The 18,181-nt window shown below is 36.4% G+C and overlaps 1 protein-coding gene across 5 annotated transcripts in view; it reads left to right on the top strand.

The window, feature by feature from the left end:
• The window catches only part of PRKN (parkin RBR E3 ubiquitin protein ligase), a 1,515,422-nt gene that overhangs the window by 307,151 nt on the left and 1,190,090 nt on the right, over positions 1 to 18,181 (top strand). For all 5 annotated transcript variants that reach the window (XM_077120792.1, XM_077120791.1, XM_077120789.1 and 2 more), the window contains one exon: positions 1,468 to 1,631. In XM_077120792.1, the coding sequence (XP_076976907.1) occupies positions 1,468 to 1,631 (164 nt within the window). The remainder of the gene's footprint in view (positions 1 to 1,467; positions 1,632 to 18,181) is intronic.

The following is an 18,181-nucleotide window of genomic DNA, read 5'->3' as shown; positions in this document are numbered from 1 at the left end:
CTTGGGGAACTCATCTCTCCAAGTCTCTCAGCTGGACCGGGAAGGAGGGAGGGAGGGGCACCGGCCGCCAGCCGCCGTGACCCAGGGAAGCTCGCGCCGCTCGGGGACCTCACCGCAGCGGAGTCTCGTAGCCGGTCCAGCCGTTCCAGACTGGTGTACACTGTGTGTCCGGTCTCTGTCGTGGCTGTGGGAGCTGTTCTGTACTGTTTCTAGTTATTTAGTAGTTGTTCTGGAGGAGTAACTAAGACGCGCGCACCTTACTAAGCCGCCATCTTCTCCAGAAGTCCCGCCAAGGTCAGTCTTGACTGAGTTGATAGCAAGAGGCATCTTGGAGGAGGTCACATTTGAGATGGACCATGATGGTGGACAGGATTTCAAGAGGCACAGATGAATGAGGGGATGGCAGGGATAAAGACAAGAGATGGTGCAGTTGTTTTCTGGGAGCATTTAATTTAGCAGAGTACAGATGAAGACTGTTAGAGAACATGTTGGGAAAACAAGTTCGTGCCAGATGAGATGGTGGGGGGAGTGGGGTATGGGGGGCTAAGATTTCTCTCTCATTCAGACAATGTGACCCCTGGAAAGAGTTGAGTTGGTCTGACATGGTCAGAGCTCTGTTTCAATGAAGTTTTTGTTGCAAAGATATGTAGGGCATTTTGAAAGTAAAGAGGGTACCTCAAGAGTCCAGTTGGCTATTACCAGAGTCCAGATAAGGTTTACTGAGAGCCTAACTTAGAGTAATGACAGAGGAATGGAAACCAGAGGACTAAAATGGGAGACGGTGAAGAGGTGTAAATGGCAATGGGAAGTGAGAAGGCAACATACAAAATAACTGGAAGGTTTTCAGCCTGTGTGTCCCAAGGAGAAGAGTAGTTCCAATGAGATAAATAGTGTCACTAGTTGCAAACGAAGAGAAAAGCAGGTCTCTATTGATCCCAGTTGTGCCTTTGGCCGGACCTACCAAAGTCTGGGGCTCCTAAACACAAACACAGCCCTGGGTGAGTCTTTACTCCAGCCCATAAGGTGGCTGCTAGACCACAAACACTGCTAGACCATAACTGCTACCACTGTGCCTTTTATTTGTATTAAGAGCAGTACCATGGAGGAAATGTGAGTTTGTACGGACTGTCAGAGCTGAATCTCCTAAATAAACCCATGGGGCTCTTAGAATTCCAGACAAGTGTTCTGTTTGAGCCCCTTTGTTTCCCAGGGTGGATGTCAAAGGGAGCATGCAATTTTGCTTTGTGGGTCACTGACTATTATATGAAGGAGAAATCTCATAGGAAAATTCCTATTTAAAAAAAATGTTTATAGCTTTAAGTTTTAGGTTCTAAGTGAAAGAAAATGCACAGCATCCATTAAAGAGTGGGTGATGAGCAAGTGAGTGCAGGAATTCTGTTAATCTCAAGTAAGGGCTTTGAAGAATGCTCACTTTTCTTTTTCCTCCCTTTCAATTTTCTTGGTCAGTGTTTGTCAGGTTCAACTCCAGCCATGGTTTCCCAGTGGAGGTCGATTCTGACACCAGCATCTTCCAGCTCAAGGAGGTGGTTGCTAAGCGACAGGGGGTTCCAACCGACCAGTTGCGTGTGATTTTCGCAGGGAGGGAGCTTGGGAACGACTTGACACTGCAGGTGAGTCTCTCTTGGTGGACTGTTTCTGGGCTGCAGCCAGCCCCATTGCTTATGCCGCTTACACTGCCAATCTGACATTCATGCCTGAGATCTAATAGAATAAATAGTGCCTGGGGATTCCTTGAACTTTACTCCACACTGCTTCATTAATTCTGACCTTCTTAATTATGCATTAAAACAGCGAGCAGGAAGGACTGGAAGAACAACTGAGTGAGTGAGAGAGCCAGCGAATGCCTGCACTGGGCTCAGTGAATCAATGTTTACTGACGACAGGCGCAGCCATGCACCATCCCTGTATCTGTTTAATTTCTACCTTACTTATTCTATTTGAATCTTAATGAAGAAGGATTCAAATAAATTGTTCCAAATCACACTGCTCAGTCACTGCATGGTGAGGTATTTGCAACCCAATTGTGACCCCTGGAGGATAGACGTCAGGCTGCCGCTGGTTTCCATGAGCCAGCAGAGGTGCGGGCCACCAGGGCCCTTCTTCCCCAGCAAGCTTGAGATTTCCCACCCAGGACCCAGAATCTTTCACATTTCTAACTTTAGAGCTGGTTAGATATATAGTGGAACAAAGCGAAAAAACACACAACCTCTGTGTTTTATATTTCCAAGTTTCAAGAGATGTTTCCCTGGCATCACTGAAACCTTGTACACTGTCCGTGCTCCCCATGCCTTAATTCCTCTAGGGCTCCTGATTCCATGAAAGGCCCATAGCCTTTTCCATCCTTCCCTTTGGAAAGGTAATTTCTGCAGGGACAAGAGAGAACTAGTTGGGGCAGAGATGACACAGTGCCATCACCTAAGGTAGAGGCCAGCACTTTGTTGGGTGCCTGAGGTTCCCCTTCCACAAAGACTTGAAGACAAATGCTTACTGCAGGTGGTTCATGTGCCCATTGAAGAAGCCCCGTTTTCCCCTTCTTTAACCAGCGCAGATTAATTGGTACTCGTGTTTGCAGCTGTGTGGGACTGCTACAGTGCTCTGGAGGGCTGCTGCGTCTGGGACATTGAGTGGGTCCTTGTACTGACATCCTGTCATCGTCCCTTCTCCATTATGGTATTTATTGCTTTGTGAAAGGCATTCAGAATGTGGGCAGGCACAGGAAACTATAGAAATGCAAATCACTCCCAGCATTCTCCAGTGTATCTCCTGCTGCTGGTGGGGATGCAGATATTCATTGTGCACAAACTGCTGTGCTTTGCTTTTAGGCAATTTGTTTTTATAAAGGAAGTGCATGTACTAAAAAGTATTTTGATTTTTTTTTTATTTCCCTCAACTAAAAGCTTTTTTGCTATACTTGCCACCTCAAAATCTAAGTATGTTTCTTTCACAAATAATTCATCTTAAAACCGCTCCCTGAACACAAATATTTTATATTACAGAACTTTCAGGTTCTAGAGCAACTCATCTCTACCATTTGGACTGATTCATAAAATAATTAGCAGTTATTTCATGTTCAGTTAGACTAATCATTATGGATGATTGATGTTACAAACGTATGTATAAGTTGTTGATTCAAAGTCACTATTTTGGTAAACCCTTCTTAAACATTTCTAGTGTTCTGGTCTTCCCAGGGAATCTGAAAGAAAGATAAGAAAAGCTCAGACCATGCCTTCATGGAGATGGTTCTTTTATTAGGAACTTTGAAACCCACAGAAATATTAGGTCGAATTGTAAGGCTTAACCAATTTTTTTAGGTTAAAGCTATCAACAATTTCACGTAGTTCAACCTCATAGCTATAAGGCTGTCAAAACTGACACCTGCCATAAGACAACTATAAAACAAGTATTATGAGGTGTTAAAGGTTGAGAAAACACATCTGGTTAGAAGTCATCAGGGAAGATTTCATGGATGAACTGAAATCCAGGTCAGACACCATAGATGGAGGAATGGAATATATTTGGGAAAAGGCATGGGTTCCTGTTCTGGAACCTTGAGAAGTTGAAGATTGAGCAATAAAGGGAGTTGGGAACTGTGTTTTTCAGAATCTTGCCTGACTTAGCATTGAGGTCATGCCTGAAAAATTAGAGAAAATAATATACTATAGGGAGAACTAGGAAAGTATGAAGAATGGTTGATTGGAGGAAGGGTGATGTGTTTTTATATGTGAGAAGAATTGATGCCAGCAGGATATATGTATGGAGATGTCTAGCAGGCAGCTGGGAATTAGGTCTGGAGCTTAGGAGTTCATTTATATTTAAGGATGGTCCACTAGAATAAATGAATTGCCAAGGGACAGAAGGTAAAGAGAGTTGCAGATGGAAACAAGATCAAGTCCTTCATTTAGGTAGAAGGTGGTGGAGCCAGTAAAGTCAACATCCATTCAGTTGACACTTTTGAAGATGTTTTGAAGACCTTCTGATTTTTGAGGTTAAAAGGTGAGTAAAAAGTTTCCTGTCCTTTCAAGCAATGGAGGAGTTGGTAAAGGAGGAAAGAACCAGAGGATCACAGTGTTTCAGATAAAAATGACAAGGTTCAAAAAAGAATGTCCTAGTACAGAAGCTTATGTGCTATGAAAAGATGGAGGAGGCTGAGGAAGAGAAAGGCCTTGGGACTTGGTGACTGTTGTGACTTCGGAGGCTTCGAGGCTGCAATCCAAGACAGTGGTTGGTGGATGTTCTGCTGTGAGTAAGCTGGCATTAGTCAAGGGATATTTGGATATGCTTATTAGTGAAGCGAAGGACAGGTAGAAGGGGAGTTATTTGAAGGAGCAAAATTCTACACGGTGTTGTCAAACAAGAAACAGCAATCTAAGCTGCAAGGCAACAGACACATTTATGGGGGGAATTAGAATTGCAGTTTGCGAACACAGATCCAGGTAGTCACCAAAGCCTGTCCCATCTTGGCATTTCCAGGCAAGGAGTTTAAAAGAAAAAGACTAGTTAAATTGTTTGGGGTTGGTGAATATTTAGGGTATTCCAAGGCCCCTGTTCTTTATCTTGTGGTTTACTGAGTTCTTTATCTTGTGGTTTGTGGATCTGGATGTTCTTTAGGATTTTGAGGAACATTGTTGCTTGAGGCTTTGCATATTTTGGCAGTTTGTGTTATCTGGCTGATATTTACTTAAGACTAATGTCCAAAATGACCTCCCGACTCCATGTTAATTCTCTTAGGCACAGAAACTCTATTTTGTTTTATTCTTTTTACAGTGTTATACTGCCTCTTCTAGTCCTTGGCTTTATAGAGAGCTGACTTTTATACAAGTGTAATCAGAGTGAAAATATAATATCATGTTCTGATTTTTTTCACCTAATGATATACCATAAGCAGTTTTCATATTGCTATATATTCTTCACTTCTAAGTGTATGAATGATATACTATAGAATGATTATATCATCATTTTGAAGTTAAGTGTTTTAGTTGGGTCTAGTTTTCATATAATTAGAGAATTTGGCTTCAAATCTGTGCCTTAGATTGCTAATTTATAAAATGGGAACAATCATAATAGCTTACTCATTGGAATTTTGTAAGAAATAAGTTAGTTTATGTAAAGGCCACAGAATAGAGTATGACATAGTTATTAAGCATTATATAAATATTAGCAATTATCATCACCATGCTTTCCTTCATCATTATTAGGCAGTTACTTCAGCGTCTAAGAGAGCACCTTAAATAATGCAATAATCACTTTAAATAATTTTCTATCATAAATTATGACAAGTCTGTCATAAATTAAAGAATTAAGGCAATGATAATGGAATAAGTATTTTACTGAAACAACAAGACAATATATATTATAATATATTACCTGTATCATATATTAAAAATATGTCAAATATTTATGCATTTTAATTAGAAAACTCTCTGGAGTTTATAAATGTGTTTTTTATCTTTAACAGGTTTTAGTTATCTTAAGAATAGTAGAATTTAAATTTAACATGCTTAAAAAAACTTTACAATTCCCCAAAACAAATTTAACTAAAAGTAGAATGCTATAACTTTAGCGTTCAGGAAAGATTCATCATGGTATGATTGTTTTTACAATGCATTTTCATAAAACAGATGTCTGCCACACACTGTATTTGTTATTTGCAAATTGGAAAGAGTTATGCAGTTTTTTCCCTCATAAACAATGCTTCTGTGCATGTTTTTATCTTTTCCTTATTATATCTACAAGAATGCAATATGCAATATTAATCTTTGCCTTATTATTCAAAATAAATTGATATTCTTCATAAAGTATTCTTGTCTGCTCTTGCTACAATGGGTCACCTCTTCTTCTACCTCCAGATCTAGCATACTACATATTAAAATTTCTGAAATCACCTCTACATAATTTTAAATATATTATTCAGCATTATAGAAAATAGCAGTTGGAATATAGTAGTATATACCAAAACTGGGGAGCTTTGCTAATAGACTAACTTGAAATGACAAGAACTACTCATCAGCTTTTGGAGAACAAAATTTACTATATTCATATGTGTATGCATTACTTTTAACAGTATAGGTTTTATTAGCCAGGGCATGAGAAACCTTGTTATATTTAGACTAATGTTATAGAGAATGTTATTCTATTTGCATTTTCTTTGTAAGAATGAGTTTGACTTGCAAAACAGAAAATGAAATGATTGCCTATTTTACATAGGAATTTTTGGATTTATAAAAAGATTCAAAGAGGATATTCAAAAATTCCTTTACACGTATATTCCATTTTATGACGTTTTAAACATATATACATATCTGGAGGCCATTATTTCATAAGGCAGGTCGTTCTCACGGTCAGTATTGAAGGGTGAATTCTTAGAAGAATTGCACCCATTCTTCTAAGCTTTATGGAATGACAGGATCTGAGTTTAGAAGGCCCAGGACAGCTAGACTTAATAGATTAGGTTGTAAGTTTTAGAGAGAAATAAATGACTCTGAAAAGCCAAATTATTTAAGGGACTATATTTTTAGTGATGTACACCATATAAATAATTTCAAAATCTGTGTCTAGTGAAAAACGGCTTTCTCTAGGAAGATATATCATGTCCAGTTGCTAGAAGAATTTTAATTCCTGCACTCTGTAAGAAAAGTTACCTGTTATTGTCAGATACTTTATGGATGGTTTCTATCATATCTCTGTTGATTAACCTGCTAAAATTGGAAACTTGAACAACTGTACAAGGATGTTAGAAATGCCCTGTGTACTCCTTGAATCACTTCTAACATAAGTAAAAATTGGTCAACCAAATTATTAAAAAGCTGCTGTTTTCTTAATGTCTAGTTTTTCCCCAACATTATTTCACTTTTCATAAACTTATATTTTTTCTGATTAGAGACTGAATATATTCTAGCTATAAGATGTCCTTCATAGCTTTTTCCAGCATTATCATTTCACTTTTAATATACTTTTAAAAATGAGTGATATTTTTATGATTATAGACTTTCTACATGCTAGTTATAAAAATTCAAATGACAGGAACACATATGCCAGCAGGCTTTTTTCTGTACATGTGGATATATGTTAGTAATTGGTCAATGATTCTTTCTTTATGTGGCAATAGATACATCATCACTTTATAATATTATAATTTTTTTACTTTTTCTTTATTATTGCCATGTTGTCTTTATATTACTAGAGTTAAGAGTTTATATATTCCTGGGAGCATAAGAAAATTAATTTTTTTATATTCCTAGAATTTTTGTCAGGTCGACAACGTTTCAGTATTTTAAAGCTGCTGGAATTCACTATACCAGAAATGGAACTTATTTTAAAAAGGGAATTTATTAAGTTTCAAGTTTGAAGTTCTAAAGGTACAAAAATGTCCAAATAAGGCATCCAGGTAAAGATACCTTGATTCACAAATGGCAGATTGGTCCAGAACACCTCTGTCAGCTGGTAAGGTACATGGCAACACCTGCTAGCTTTTCCTACCAACTTCTTTCAGTGGTTTCTCTGGGGAATTTTCTTTTATCTACGAAGCTTTCTGGCTGTATGGGCTCTGTCAACACTGAAGCTTTTTTTTCCAAAATGGTTCCCTCTTAAAGGGCTCCAGTAAGCAATCCCACCTTGAATCGGTGGAAACACATCTCCATGGAAACCACCTAATCAAAAGTTACCACACACAATTGGGTGGGTCAGGTCTCCATGGAACCCATCAAAAAGATCCCACCCAGCAATACTGAATGAAGATTAAAGAACATGGCTTTTCTGGGGTATACAACAGTTTCAAACTGGAATAGACAGTTTAAAGATTTAGGTGTAGAAAAGTTGAAAAATTGTTTTCACAGAAGAATTTTATTGTGAAGACAAGGAAGTTACAGTTTGAATTGCAATTTGGGGCACTGTATTTTATATTTTTCTTTTAAGATATGCATTTGGCAGAATTTTAGTATTCATTCTTTGATAACCTTATATGATCTTAGAACACGTATATTTTACAACTTATTTGGTTACTACTGTTTATCATTAGTGGTGCTATACTTTTTAGTATAAGCATAAAATGTGTATGTAGAAATTGCTGCCAAGAAAAGAAAAATGAGCCATGAATAAAAGTTACTTAATGCTTCTACTAACAAATACTAACTATATATTTTAGTGTACTGGAGAAAAGATGGAATGGCAGGGGTGGGTTTTTCCCTCCTTCATTAATTTCTTTCTTTATTTCATAATGGACACAGGTAATGTGATCTTACCAAACAAAATAGTACCTGAAGTTTTGCAAAGGAAAGGAAGATCTACTAATAATTATGCCAGAACAAGAGTTGTATGTTGACATTCTCATGGGCAAACTGAGACATAAGATCTCCTCAGTTGTTGAGCAATATTTCCCACACTTTGAGTCTCAACTTTTTTTAGAAAGAAGATATATTTTGGTGCACTATATCTTTCTTTGCAACCATGCACTTTGGGAAATGATAGTTTTAGACCACAATCTTAATTCTATGAAAATTTTCATAGCAAAAAAAGTGGTTTTGTCTTTTTAACTGGTGAAAGATATTTTTTAAGATTATAATCTAACTGATATCACAAAAAAATTTTAAGTTTTTCATAGATATTGAAGTTCTTAGAGAATGTATTCACAGGCCAGTTTGAGAAGCCCTGTTAGAGCATAATTATTTTCTTTCTACGTTAGTCTGTTCTATTTTGTTATCACCAAGATTTTGAGAGCTTTAAAGTATTAAAGGAAAAGGGGAAAATATGCACATCAAAGAACAGCTCTGCTCCTGGAAAGATGTAGTAGACATACTTTTCCCCATAAAACAAACATAAGAAGATTCTGAAAGGTGGAGAGAATAAGGCAGATCTGCTAGGGCCCCCAAGACCCTCAGAACCAATGCAGTGGTGAGTTCCTTGCATTTTTATTTTGCCACACATATCTCAGAATTGGAGTTGAGTAAGTTGTCAACCTGGAAATGCTAACAAGTATAGACCAAAAAAAGGAACAGTCCACCAAAATCTTCTCTCTCTAATCAGAGTAGCAGGAAAAGGGTGGCTAGCAATACAGAGAACTTTTAGACAATAAGCATTCTATTCCAGCCAAAACCTCAGAAGGAGCTATGGCCCCACCTACACCACCAAAGGTCAAGTGAAGAGCCTAGATTTTCACCCTAGTTAAGATGAAATAAGGTGCCCCAACATGCCCATTGGCAGAGAAGTCAAATAAGGTTCTAGAACACTCATCCCCATCAGCTGATATGACCTCCTCCTTCCACTGTGGTATAAATGGAGACCACACAGGGAGCCTGGACTTCCATATCTACCCTGTAGCAATGACGCACCCCTCCCTCTTCCAGGTTGTAATAGGAAGGCCTAGTAGAGAGTCAGGACTTCCACCATTGCCCATTTGTAGCAAAATCACCTGTCCTGTGGTATCAGTGGAGACTACCTGGGGAGCCAGATATTTCAGTCCTTCCCCCCGCAGGATAATGAGGACCCCTCACCTCACATGTAAACAGATCCCAAGTGGGAAATCTGGACTTCCATCTCCATCTGACAGTTATAAGGCACTGCCTTCTTCCCCTGCTGGCACAGAGTCAGAAATAGCCAGCTAACAAGGAAGGCTTAAATAAAATCCAGAATCTCATAACATAATAGGAGAATGCTCAAGTTTCAATAGAGAATCATTTTTTTTTCTTATCAAGAACCAAGAAGATCTCAAATAAGCTAAAAACAAGAAAGTCAGTAGATGCCAACACTGAGATAAAAGAGATATTAGAATGATTTGACAATATTTTAAAGCAGCTATGATAAAATCTTCAATAAATAATTACAAACAGTTTTGAAACAAATGAAAGAAAGCTGAAAAAAGAAGTAGAAGATACAAAGGGGAATGGAATGGAAATTATATATTTGGAAAATACAGTAACTGAAATACATAGCTCACTTGAGGGGCTCTACAGTAGAATTGAGGGGACAGAGGAAAACATTCAGTGAACTGGAAGATAGAACAGTAGAAATTACACAGTCTGAACAATGGAGAGAAAATAGGCTGAAAAAAAAAAATAAGCAGAAACTCATAGACCTCTGGGACTATAATAAAACATCTATAATTCATGTCAATGGAGACCTTTCCAGAAGGAAAGGATAATATAGAACAAGGCTAAAAAAATGCCCAAAGAAATAATGGCTGATAAGTTTTCCCAAATTTTACAAGAGTTATAGACTTACCCATTCCAAATCTGAGTGAATCCAAAACAGGATAAACCCAAAGAAAGCTACACCAACACACATCATAATTAAACTTCTGAAAACTAAAGGAGGAAAAAACTTAAAAGCAGCTAGAGAAAAATTACACTTTACTTATAGGGGAGAAACTATTTGAATGACAGTAGATTTCTCATCAGAAACCATGAAAAGCAGTACTTCTTTCAAGTGCTGAGAGAAAAGAATTGTCAACACAAAAACCTGCACCCAGAAAAAAAAATCTTCAAGAATCAAGAAGAAATTAATATTTTTAGTTGAAGAAACACTAAGGGAATTTGTCACCATAAGACCTATCCTAAAAGAATGTCTAAAGGGAGTTCTCTAAACTGAAAGAAAATGATAAGATAAGGAAACTTGGAATAACAGGAAAAAAGAAAGAACATAGTGATCAAAAAACCTGGGTAAACACAATAGACTTCCCTTCTTTTCTTGAGTTTTCTAAATTATGTGTGAGGGTTGATGCAAATTTATAACACTGTCTGATGTGGTTCTCAATGAATGTAAAGGAAATATTTAAGATAATTATATTATAAACCATGGCAGGTAAGAGGATGCAAAGTCTCCATACTTTAGAGGAATGCATAAAATGACACCATCAGTAGATTGTGGCAAGTTATGTGTGTATAAAATAATACCCAGTGCAACTACTAAATGGCTAAGTGAAAAATTAGTGACAACAACAAATCGGATGATGATGTGAAGAAACTGCATCGTATTTTCTGGTGGGAATGTAATATGATACAGCTTCTCTGGGAAAATAATATGGCAATTTCTTCCAAAACTAAATGTGCATCTATTATACACTCCAGTAGCTGCACTCTTGGGTATTTATCCCAGAGAAATGAAGACTTACATTCATACAGAAAACTATACACTGTTGTTTATAGCAGCTTTATTCAAATTAGCCCAAAACTGGAAGCAGTTAAGATGTCCTTCAACAGGTCAATAACTAAGCAAACATTTCAAAATAAAAAAAAAGTTCTTGACAATTATTTGTTCCATGTTTTCAAATTTGCTTGGGAAACTATAATTTTAGGAACTAAATGAGCATTTAATATAACCATTTGTGGTTAGAGAAAATGTTCCCTTTTTTTCAGTTTGTTCTGCTTTTATTGATGCCAAATATTTATGTAGTAGATGGAATTTCAAGATGAAGTTGTTTCATTGATGGAATTTCAAGATGAAGTTGCTTATTTTATTTAAAATTATTTTATTTCCTTCCTTCAAAGACAAGAAAGAGGCTAGGTTAAATTTAAACCATATAGTGCAGTTCAGTCATGATTTTTTGTTTGTAAACAAAAGAAAAATTCTACAAATGACATTTTGAATGGCCCATATATTTCATTTAAAATTCATGTTTTTCTCTGATTGTGAGACAAAAGGATGCTAAGTTCAATACTGTTATACTTAAAGAACAGTTCACACAATGGTATTTTTTGTTTGTTTGTTTGTTTGTTTTGGGTATGAAGAGAGCAGTTTTGTAAATGACACCCTTGATCAATGCTGGCATAACACAAGCATCTTATCTAAAAGGTTGGCTTGCTAATGGAGCTTATTGCTGGCTTCCTTCCTTTAGGCAAACGTTGATACCCTCTTGAGTTCCTCTAAAGAGCTGGTACATTATTATAGGAGCTGTTCAATGCTGAAAAGTGTTGGAGTCTAGAATCAAAGGGTGATAATATGTATAGAGCAAGTGCTCACTTCAGGAAGACCCTTATTTAATCTGTTTTTTTCTAGTTGTTTATGTGTGCCAGTCATAAAGGAGTCTTTGAATTACTTACCTCTTTGCATAATTCAGAACCCTTAGAAATGTTATTTCTCTGTTGAAAGGAAAGCTTGACATTTCAGTGCCCTATGGACTTATGAGACATCTTTGAGGATTGCTATGGATAAATGCAGACATGAAGAAAGAAAAATTGAAATTCTTTTAGATTATGAAGGGCTGAAGATATACAGTTTGTGGACTTATTTTAGCAGGCTCATGTCTCATAGACATTTCCCTTGCTCTTATTGAGTACATTATCCAAGGTAGACAGTGTATATGGAAGTGGAACTCTTAAGCAAACCAATTCCCCAAATCTCAATATAGGATGCATCTTATTGGAGTATATAATGCAAAGACCCATCACTTAAGAAACGTGACAAATGAAAGAGAAGACGTTCTACTCTGTGAAATTTTATTATTCTTCATTGGAGTCCTAGTTTCAAATATTCTGTTTTATTATCTCTGTTATTGGACTCAAATGTCATCATTGCAATTGACCTGAGTCATCATTTTAGTGAGGAAATTAAACACTAAGAGTTTCTGTAAATATCTTCTAGATTGTTTAATCTAAAGCTTCTAAGCCAAAAACTTATTTCCCTGAAGTCTACCTTTTCCTTTTTCCCATTTATCTAACATGATAATTAGATTCTTGTGTCAACCTGGCCAAGTGAAGATGCCCAGTTGCCTGGTCAGGCAAGAAGTGGCCTGACCATTGCGGCAAGGATATTTTTAATTGGTTGATACACCAGAAGGCTGATATATTAAATCATCAGTCAGTTGATTGCATCTGTGGCTGATTACATTTGTGATCAACTAAAGTTTGTCTCATGCCATGAGATAACCTAATCAGTTGGATGATTTTAAGGAAGAATAGAGACTCTCACTGCTTCTTCAGCCAGCGAGCCTCCAATGGAGTTCATCCAAACCCTTCATTGAAGCCACCAGCTTCACAGCCTGCCCTGTATGTAGACTGTGGGCTCTTCCATTCCCACAGTTGCGTGAGACACCTTTATAAATCTCGTATTTACAGATCTTTCCTGTTCTATTTCTCTAGAGAATCCTGATTAACACACCTAGTAATTGTAACAAACCTGAGAATATTGCCAGATAACAATTAAAATTTTATATTGAAAAGCTCATTTAAGCTTACACTCCAGTCTCATTTAGGACTGATGAACCTGGGAGGATGTTGTCTTCATTTCCTGTTTGTATGTGGACGTGAATCACAACTTCAATTAATTAATAGATTTACATTGGCAGTATTTACTTTGCTGATCTTTAACTTTCTTTACTTATGAAGTTAAATGGGAAATAAGACTAAGTGTGTTTGATAAAATAATTTATTTTAAGTATACTTTTAGTGACCTCCATAAGACACAAGACACACAAAAACACAATTTCATCGAAAAGAAGGGAGGGCTTCACTTCCATGTTCTAATATGTTGTGTAAACTTTGTCCGTCAAATGTTAGATTTAATTTTGATATGAATATAACCCTCTTAAACCATTTAGCAGGAGAAGTTGAAGTAAAAATATCACTAAATAAGTAAAGGTGACAATATTAGGCTTTCTAAGTCACTGAAGAGTGTGCTACGAGATGGTTTTCAGCTCTAGGTTTCAACAGAGTGCATGTGAGCTCATTTGAATGTAAGTGAAACAAGTTTTCCTGACTTACAGTGTAAGCACATGGTTTATAAACTTAGTGTCAGTAGAATGTTCAGTTACTCGTGGATTTTTAACAATATATGTACTAATTTGTTTTAACCTTTTTTGTATGTGAATTTTCACACAGAGGAGCACACATTGATTTAGGGAATATGAGTCTTGGGAAGAAATCACAATTTTTGTGGGTACATTTATATAAACTCCATTATATTGAAGGTTTTATTTTGTCTTTGGACTTTATTTTGCCCTTGAAAGTTTCCTGTCCTAATAATGGGTCTGGTCAGTTTTGTATTCAGAGGTGTGTGTCAGTCTTATAAGATTTAATACATAGACTAATTATGGTACAGAGCTCTTCTTTTTTTTTTTTTTTTTTTTTTTTTAAAGAGAGAGGGAGGAAGGGAAGGAAAGACAGAGAGAAGGAAGGAAGGATGGAAGGAAGGAAGGGAGGAAGAAAGGGAAACATCTTTAAACATTTTCTTGTTTTATTGTATTTTTTTTTTTTTTTTTTTTATTAATTAAAAAAAGAATTAACAAAACAATTAGAAATCATTCCAATCTACATGTACAATCAGTAATTCTTAATAACATCACATAGTTGCATATTCATCATTTCTTAGTACATTTGCATCGATTTAGAAAAAGAAATAAAAAGACAACAGAATAAGAATTAAAACGATAATAGAAAGAAAAAAAAACAAAAAAAACAAAAACAAAAAACCTATACCTCACATGCAGCTTCATTCAGTGTTTTAACATAATTGCATTACAATTGGGTAGTATTGTGCTGTCCATTTCTGAGTTTTTATATCCAGTCCCGTTGTACAGTCTGTATCCCTTCATCTCCAATTATCCCTTCTCTTTTTTTTTTTTTTTTTTAATTAACGGAAAAAAAGAAATTAACCCAACATTTAGAGATCATACCATTCTACACATGCAATCATTAATTCTTAACATCATCACATAGATGCATGATCATCATTTCTTAGTACATTTGCATTGGTTTAGAAGAACTAGCAACATAACCGAAAAAGATATAGAATGTTAATATAGAGAAAAAAATAAAAGTAATAATAGTAAAATCAAAACAAAACAAAACAAAACAAAACAAAAACCTATAGCTCAGATGCAGCTTCATTCAGTGTTTTAACATGATTACTTTACAATTAGGTATTATTGTGCTGTCCATTTTTGAGTTTTTGTATCTAGTCCTGTTGCACAGTCTGTATCCCTTCAGCTTCAATTACCCATTGTCTTACCCTGTTTCTAACTCCTGCTGAACTCTGTTACCAATGACATATTTCAAGTTTATTCTCGAATGTCCGTTCACATCAGTGGGACCATACAGTATTTGTCCTTTAGTTTTTGGCTGGATTCACTCAGCATAATATTCTCTAGGTCCATCCATGTTATTACATGGTTCATAAGTTTATCTTGTCTTAAAGCTGCATAATATTCCATCGTATGTATATACCACAGTTTGTTTAGCCACTCTTCTGTTGATGGAGATTTTGGCTGTTTCCATCTCTTTGCAATTGTAAATAACGCTGCTATAAACATTGGTGTGCAAATGTCCGTTTGTGTCTTTGCCCTTAAGTCCTTTGAGTAGATACCTAGCAATGGTATTGCTGGGTCGTATGGCAATTCTATATTCAGCTTTTTGAGGAACCGCCAAACTGCCTTCCACAATGGTTGCACCCTTTGACATTCCCACCAACAGTGGATAAGTGTGCCTCTTTCTCCGCATCCTCTCCAGCACTTGTCATTTTCTGTTTTGTTGATAATGGCCATTCTGGTGGGTGTGAGATGATATCTCATTGTGGTTTTGATTTGCATTTCTCTAATGGCCAGGGACATTGAGCATCTCTTCATGTGCCTCTTGGCCATCCGTATTTCCTCTTCTGAGAGGTGTCTGTTCAAGTCTTTTTCCCATTTTGTAATTGGGTTGGCTGTCTTTTTGTTGTTGAGATGAACAATCTCTTTATAAATTCTGGATACTAGACCTTTATCTGATATATCATTTCCAAATATTGTCTCCCATTGTGAAGGCTGTCTTTCTACTTTCTTGATGAAGTTCTTTGATGCACAAAAGTGTTTAATTTTGAGGAGTTCCCATTTATTTATTTCCTTCTTCAGTGCTCTTGCTTTAGGTTTAAGGTCCATAAAACCGCCTCCAGTTGTAAGATCCATAAGATATCTCCCAACATTTTCCTCTAACTGTTTTATGGTCTTAGACCTAATGTTTAGATCTTTGATCCATTTTGAGTTAACTTTTGTATAGGGTGTGAGAGATGGGTCTTCTTTCATTCTTTTGCATATGGATATCCAGTTCTCTAGGCACCATTTATTGAAGAGACTGCTCTGTCCCAGGTGAGTTGGCTTGACTGCCTTATCAAAGATCAAATGTCCATAGATGAGAGGGTCTATATCTGAGCACTCTATTCGATTCCATTGGTCGATATATCTATCTTTATGCCAATACCATGCTGTTTTGACCACTGTGGCTTCATAATATGCCTTAAAGTCAGGCAGCGCGAGACCTCCAGCTTCGTTTTTTTTCCTCAAGATGTTTTTAGCAATTCGGGGCACCCTGCCCTTCCAGATAAATTTGCTTATTGGTTTTTCTATTTCTGAAAAATAAGTTGTTGGGATTTTGATTGGTATTGCATTGAATCTGTAAATCAATTTAGGTAGGATTGACATCTTAACTATATTTAGTCTTCCAATCCATGAACACGGTATGCCCTTCCATCTATTTAGGTCTTCTGTGATTTCTTTTAGCAGTTTTTTGTAGTTTTCTTTATATAGGTTTTTTGTCTCTTTAGTTAAATTTATTCCTAGGTATTTTATTCTTTTAGTTGCAATTGTAAATGGGATTCGTTTCTTGATTTCCCCCTCAGCTTGTTCATTACTAGTGTATAGAAATGCTACAGATTTTTGAATGTTGATCTTGTAACCTGCTACTTTGCTGTACTCATTTATTAGCTCTAGTAGTTTTGTTGTGGATTTTTCCAGGTTTTCGACGTATAGTATCATATCGTCTGCAAACAGTGATAGTTTTACTTCTTCCTTTCCAATTTTGATGCCTTGTATTTCTTTTTCTTGTCTAATTGCTCTGGCTAGACCCTCCAACACAATGTTGAATAATAGTGGTGATAGTGGACATCCTTGTCTTGTTCCTGATCTTAGGGGGAAAGTTTTCAATTTTTCCCCATTGAGGATGATATTAGCTGTGGGTTTTTCATATATTCCCTCTATCATTTTAAGGAAGTTCCCTTGTATTCCTATCTTTTGAAGTGTTTTCAACAGGAAAGGATGTTGAATCTTGTCGAATGCCTTCTCTGCATCAATTGAGATGATCATGTGATTTTTCTGCTTTGATTTGTTGATATGGTGTATTACATTAATTGATTTTCTTATGTTGAACCATCCTTGCATACCTGGGATGAATCCTACTTGGTCATGATGTATAATTCTTTTAATGTGTTGTTGGATACGATTTGCTAGAATTTTATTGAGGATTTTTGCATCTGTATTCATTAGAGAGATTGGTCTGTAGTTTTCTTTTTTTGTAATATCTTTGCCTGGTTTTGGTATGAGGGTGATGTTGGCTTCATAGAATGAATTAGGTAGTTTTCCCTCCACTTCGATTTTTTTGAAGAGTTTGAAGAGAATTGGTACTAATTCTTTCTGGAACGTTTGGTAGAATTCACATGTGAAGCCATCTGGTCCTGGACTTTTCTTTTTAGGAAGCTTTTGAATGACTAATTCAATTTCTTTACTTGTGATTGGTTTGTTGAGGTCATCTATGTCTTCTTGAGTCAAAGTTGGTTGTTCATGTCTTTCCAGGAACCCATCCATTTCCTCTAAATTGTTGTATTTATTAGCGTAAAGTTGTTCATAGTATCCTGTTATTACCTCCTTTATTTCTGTGAGGTCAGTAGTTATGTCTCCTCTTCCATTTCTGATCTTATTTATTTGCATCCTCTCTCTTCTTCTTTTTGTCAATCTTGCTAAGGGCCCATCAATCTTATTGATTTTCTCATAGAACCAACTTCTGGCCTTATTGATTTTCTCTATTGTTTTCATGTTTTCAATTTCATTTATTTGTGCTCTAATCTTTGTTATTTCTTTCCTTTTGCTTGCTTTGGGGTTAGCTTGCTGTTCTTTCTCCAGTTCTTCCAAATGGATAGTTAATTCCTGAATTTTTGCCTTTTCTTCTTTTCTGATATAGGCATTTAGAGCAATAAATTTCCCTCTTAGCACTGCCTTTGCTGCGTCCCATAAGTTTTGATATGTTGTGTTTTCATTTTCATTCGCCTCGAGGTATTTGCTAATTTCTCTTGCAATTTCTTCTTTGACCCAGTCGTTGTTTAGGAGTGTGTTGTTGAGCCTCCACGTATTTGTGAATTTTCTGGCACTCTGCCTATTATTGATTTCCAACATCATTCCTTTATGATCCGAGAAAGTGTTGTGTAAGATTTC

The sequence above is a fragment of the Tamandua tetradactyla genome, chromosome 11, assembly GCF_023851605.1.
Source record: "Tamandua tetradactyla isolate mTamTet1 chromosome 11, mTamTet1.pri, whole genome shotgun sequence".
Classification (NCBI taxonomy): Eukaryota; Metazoa; Chordata; class Mammalia; order Pilosa; family Myrmecophagidae; genus Tamandua; species Tamandua tetradactyla.
This window is presented reverse-complemented; position numbering and strand designations above follow the sequence as displayed.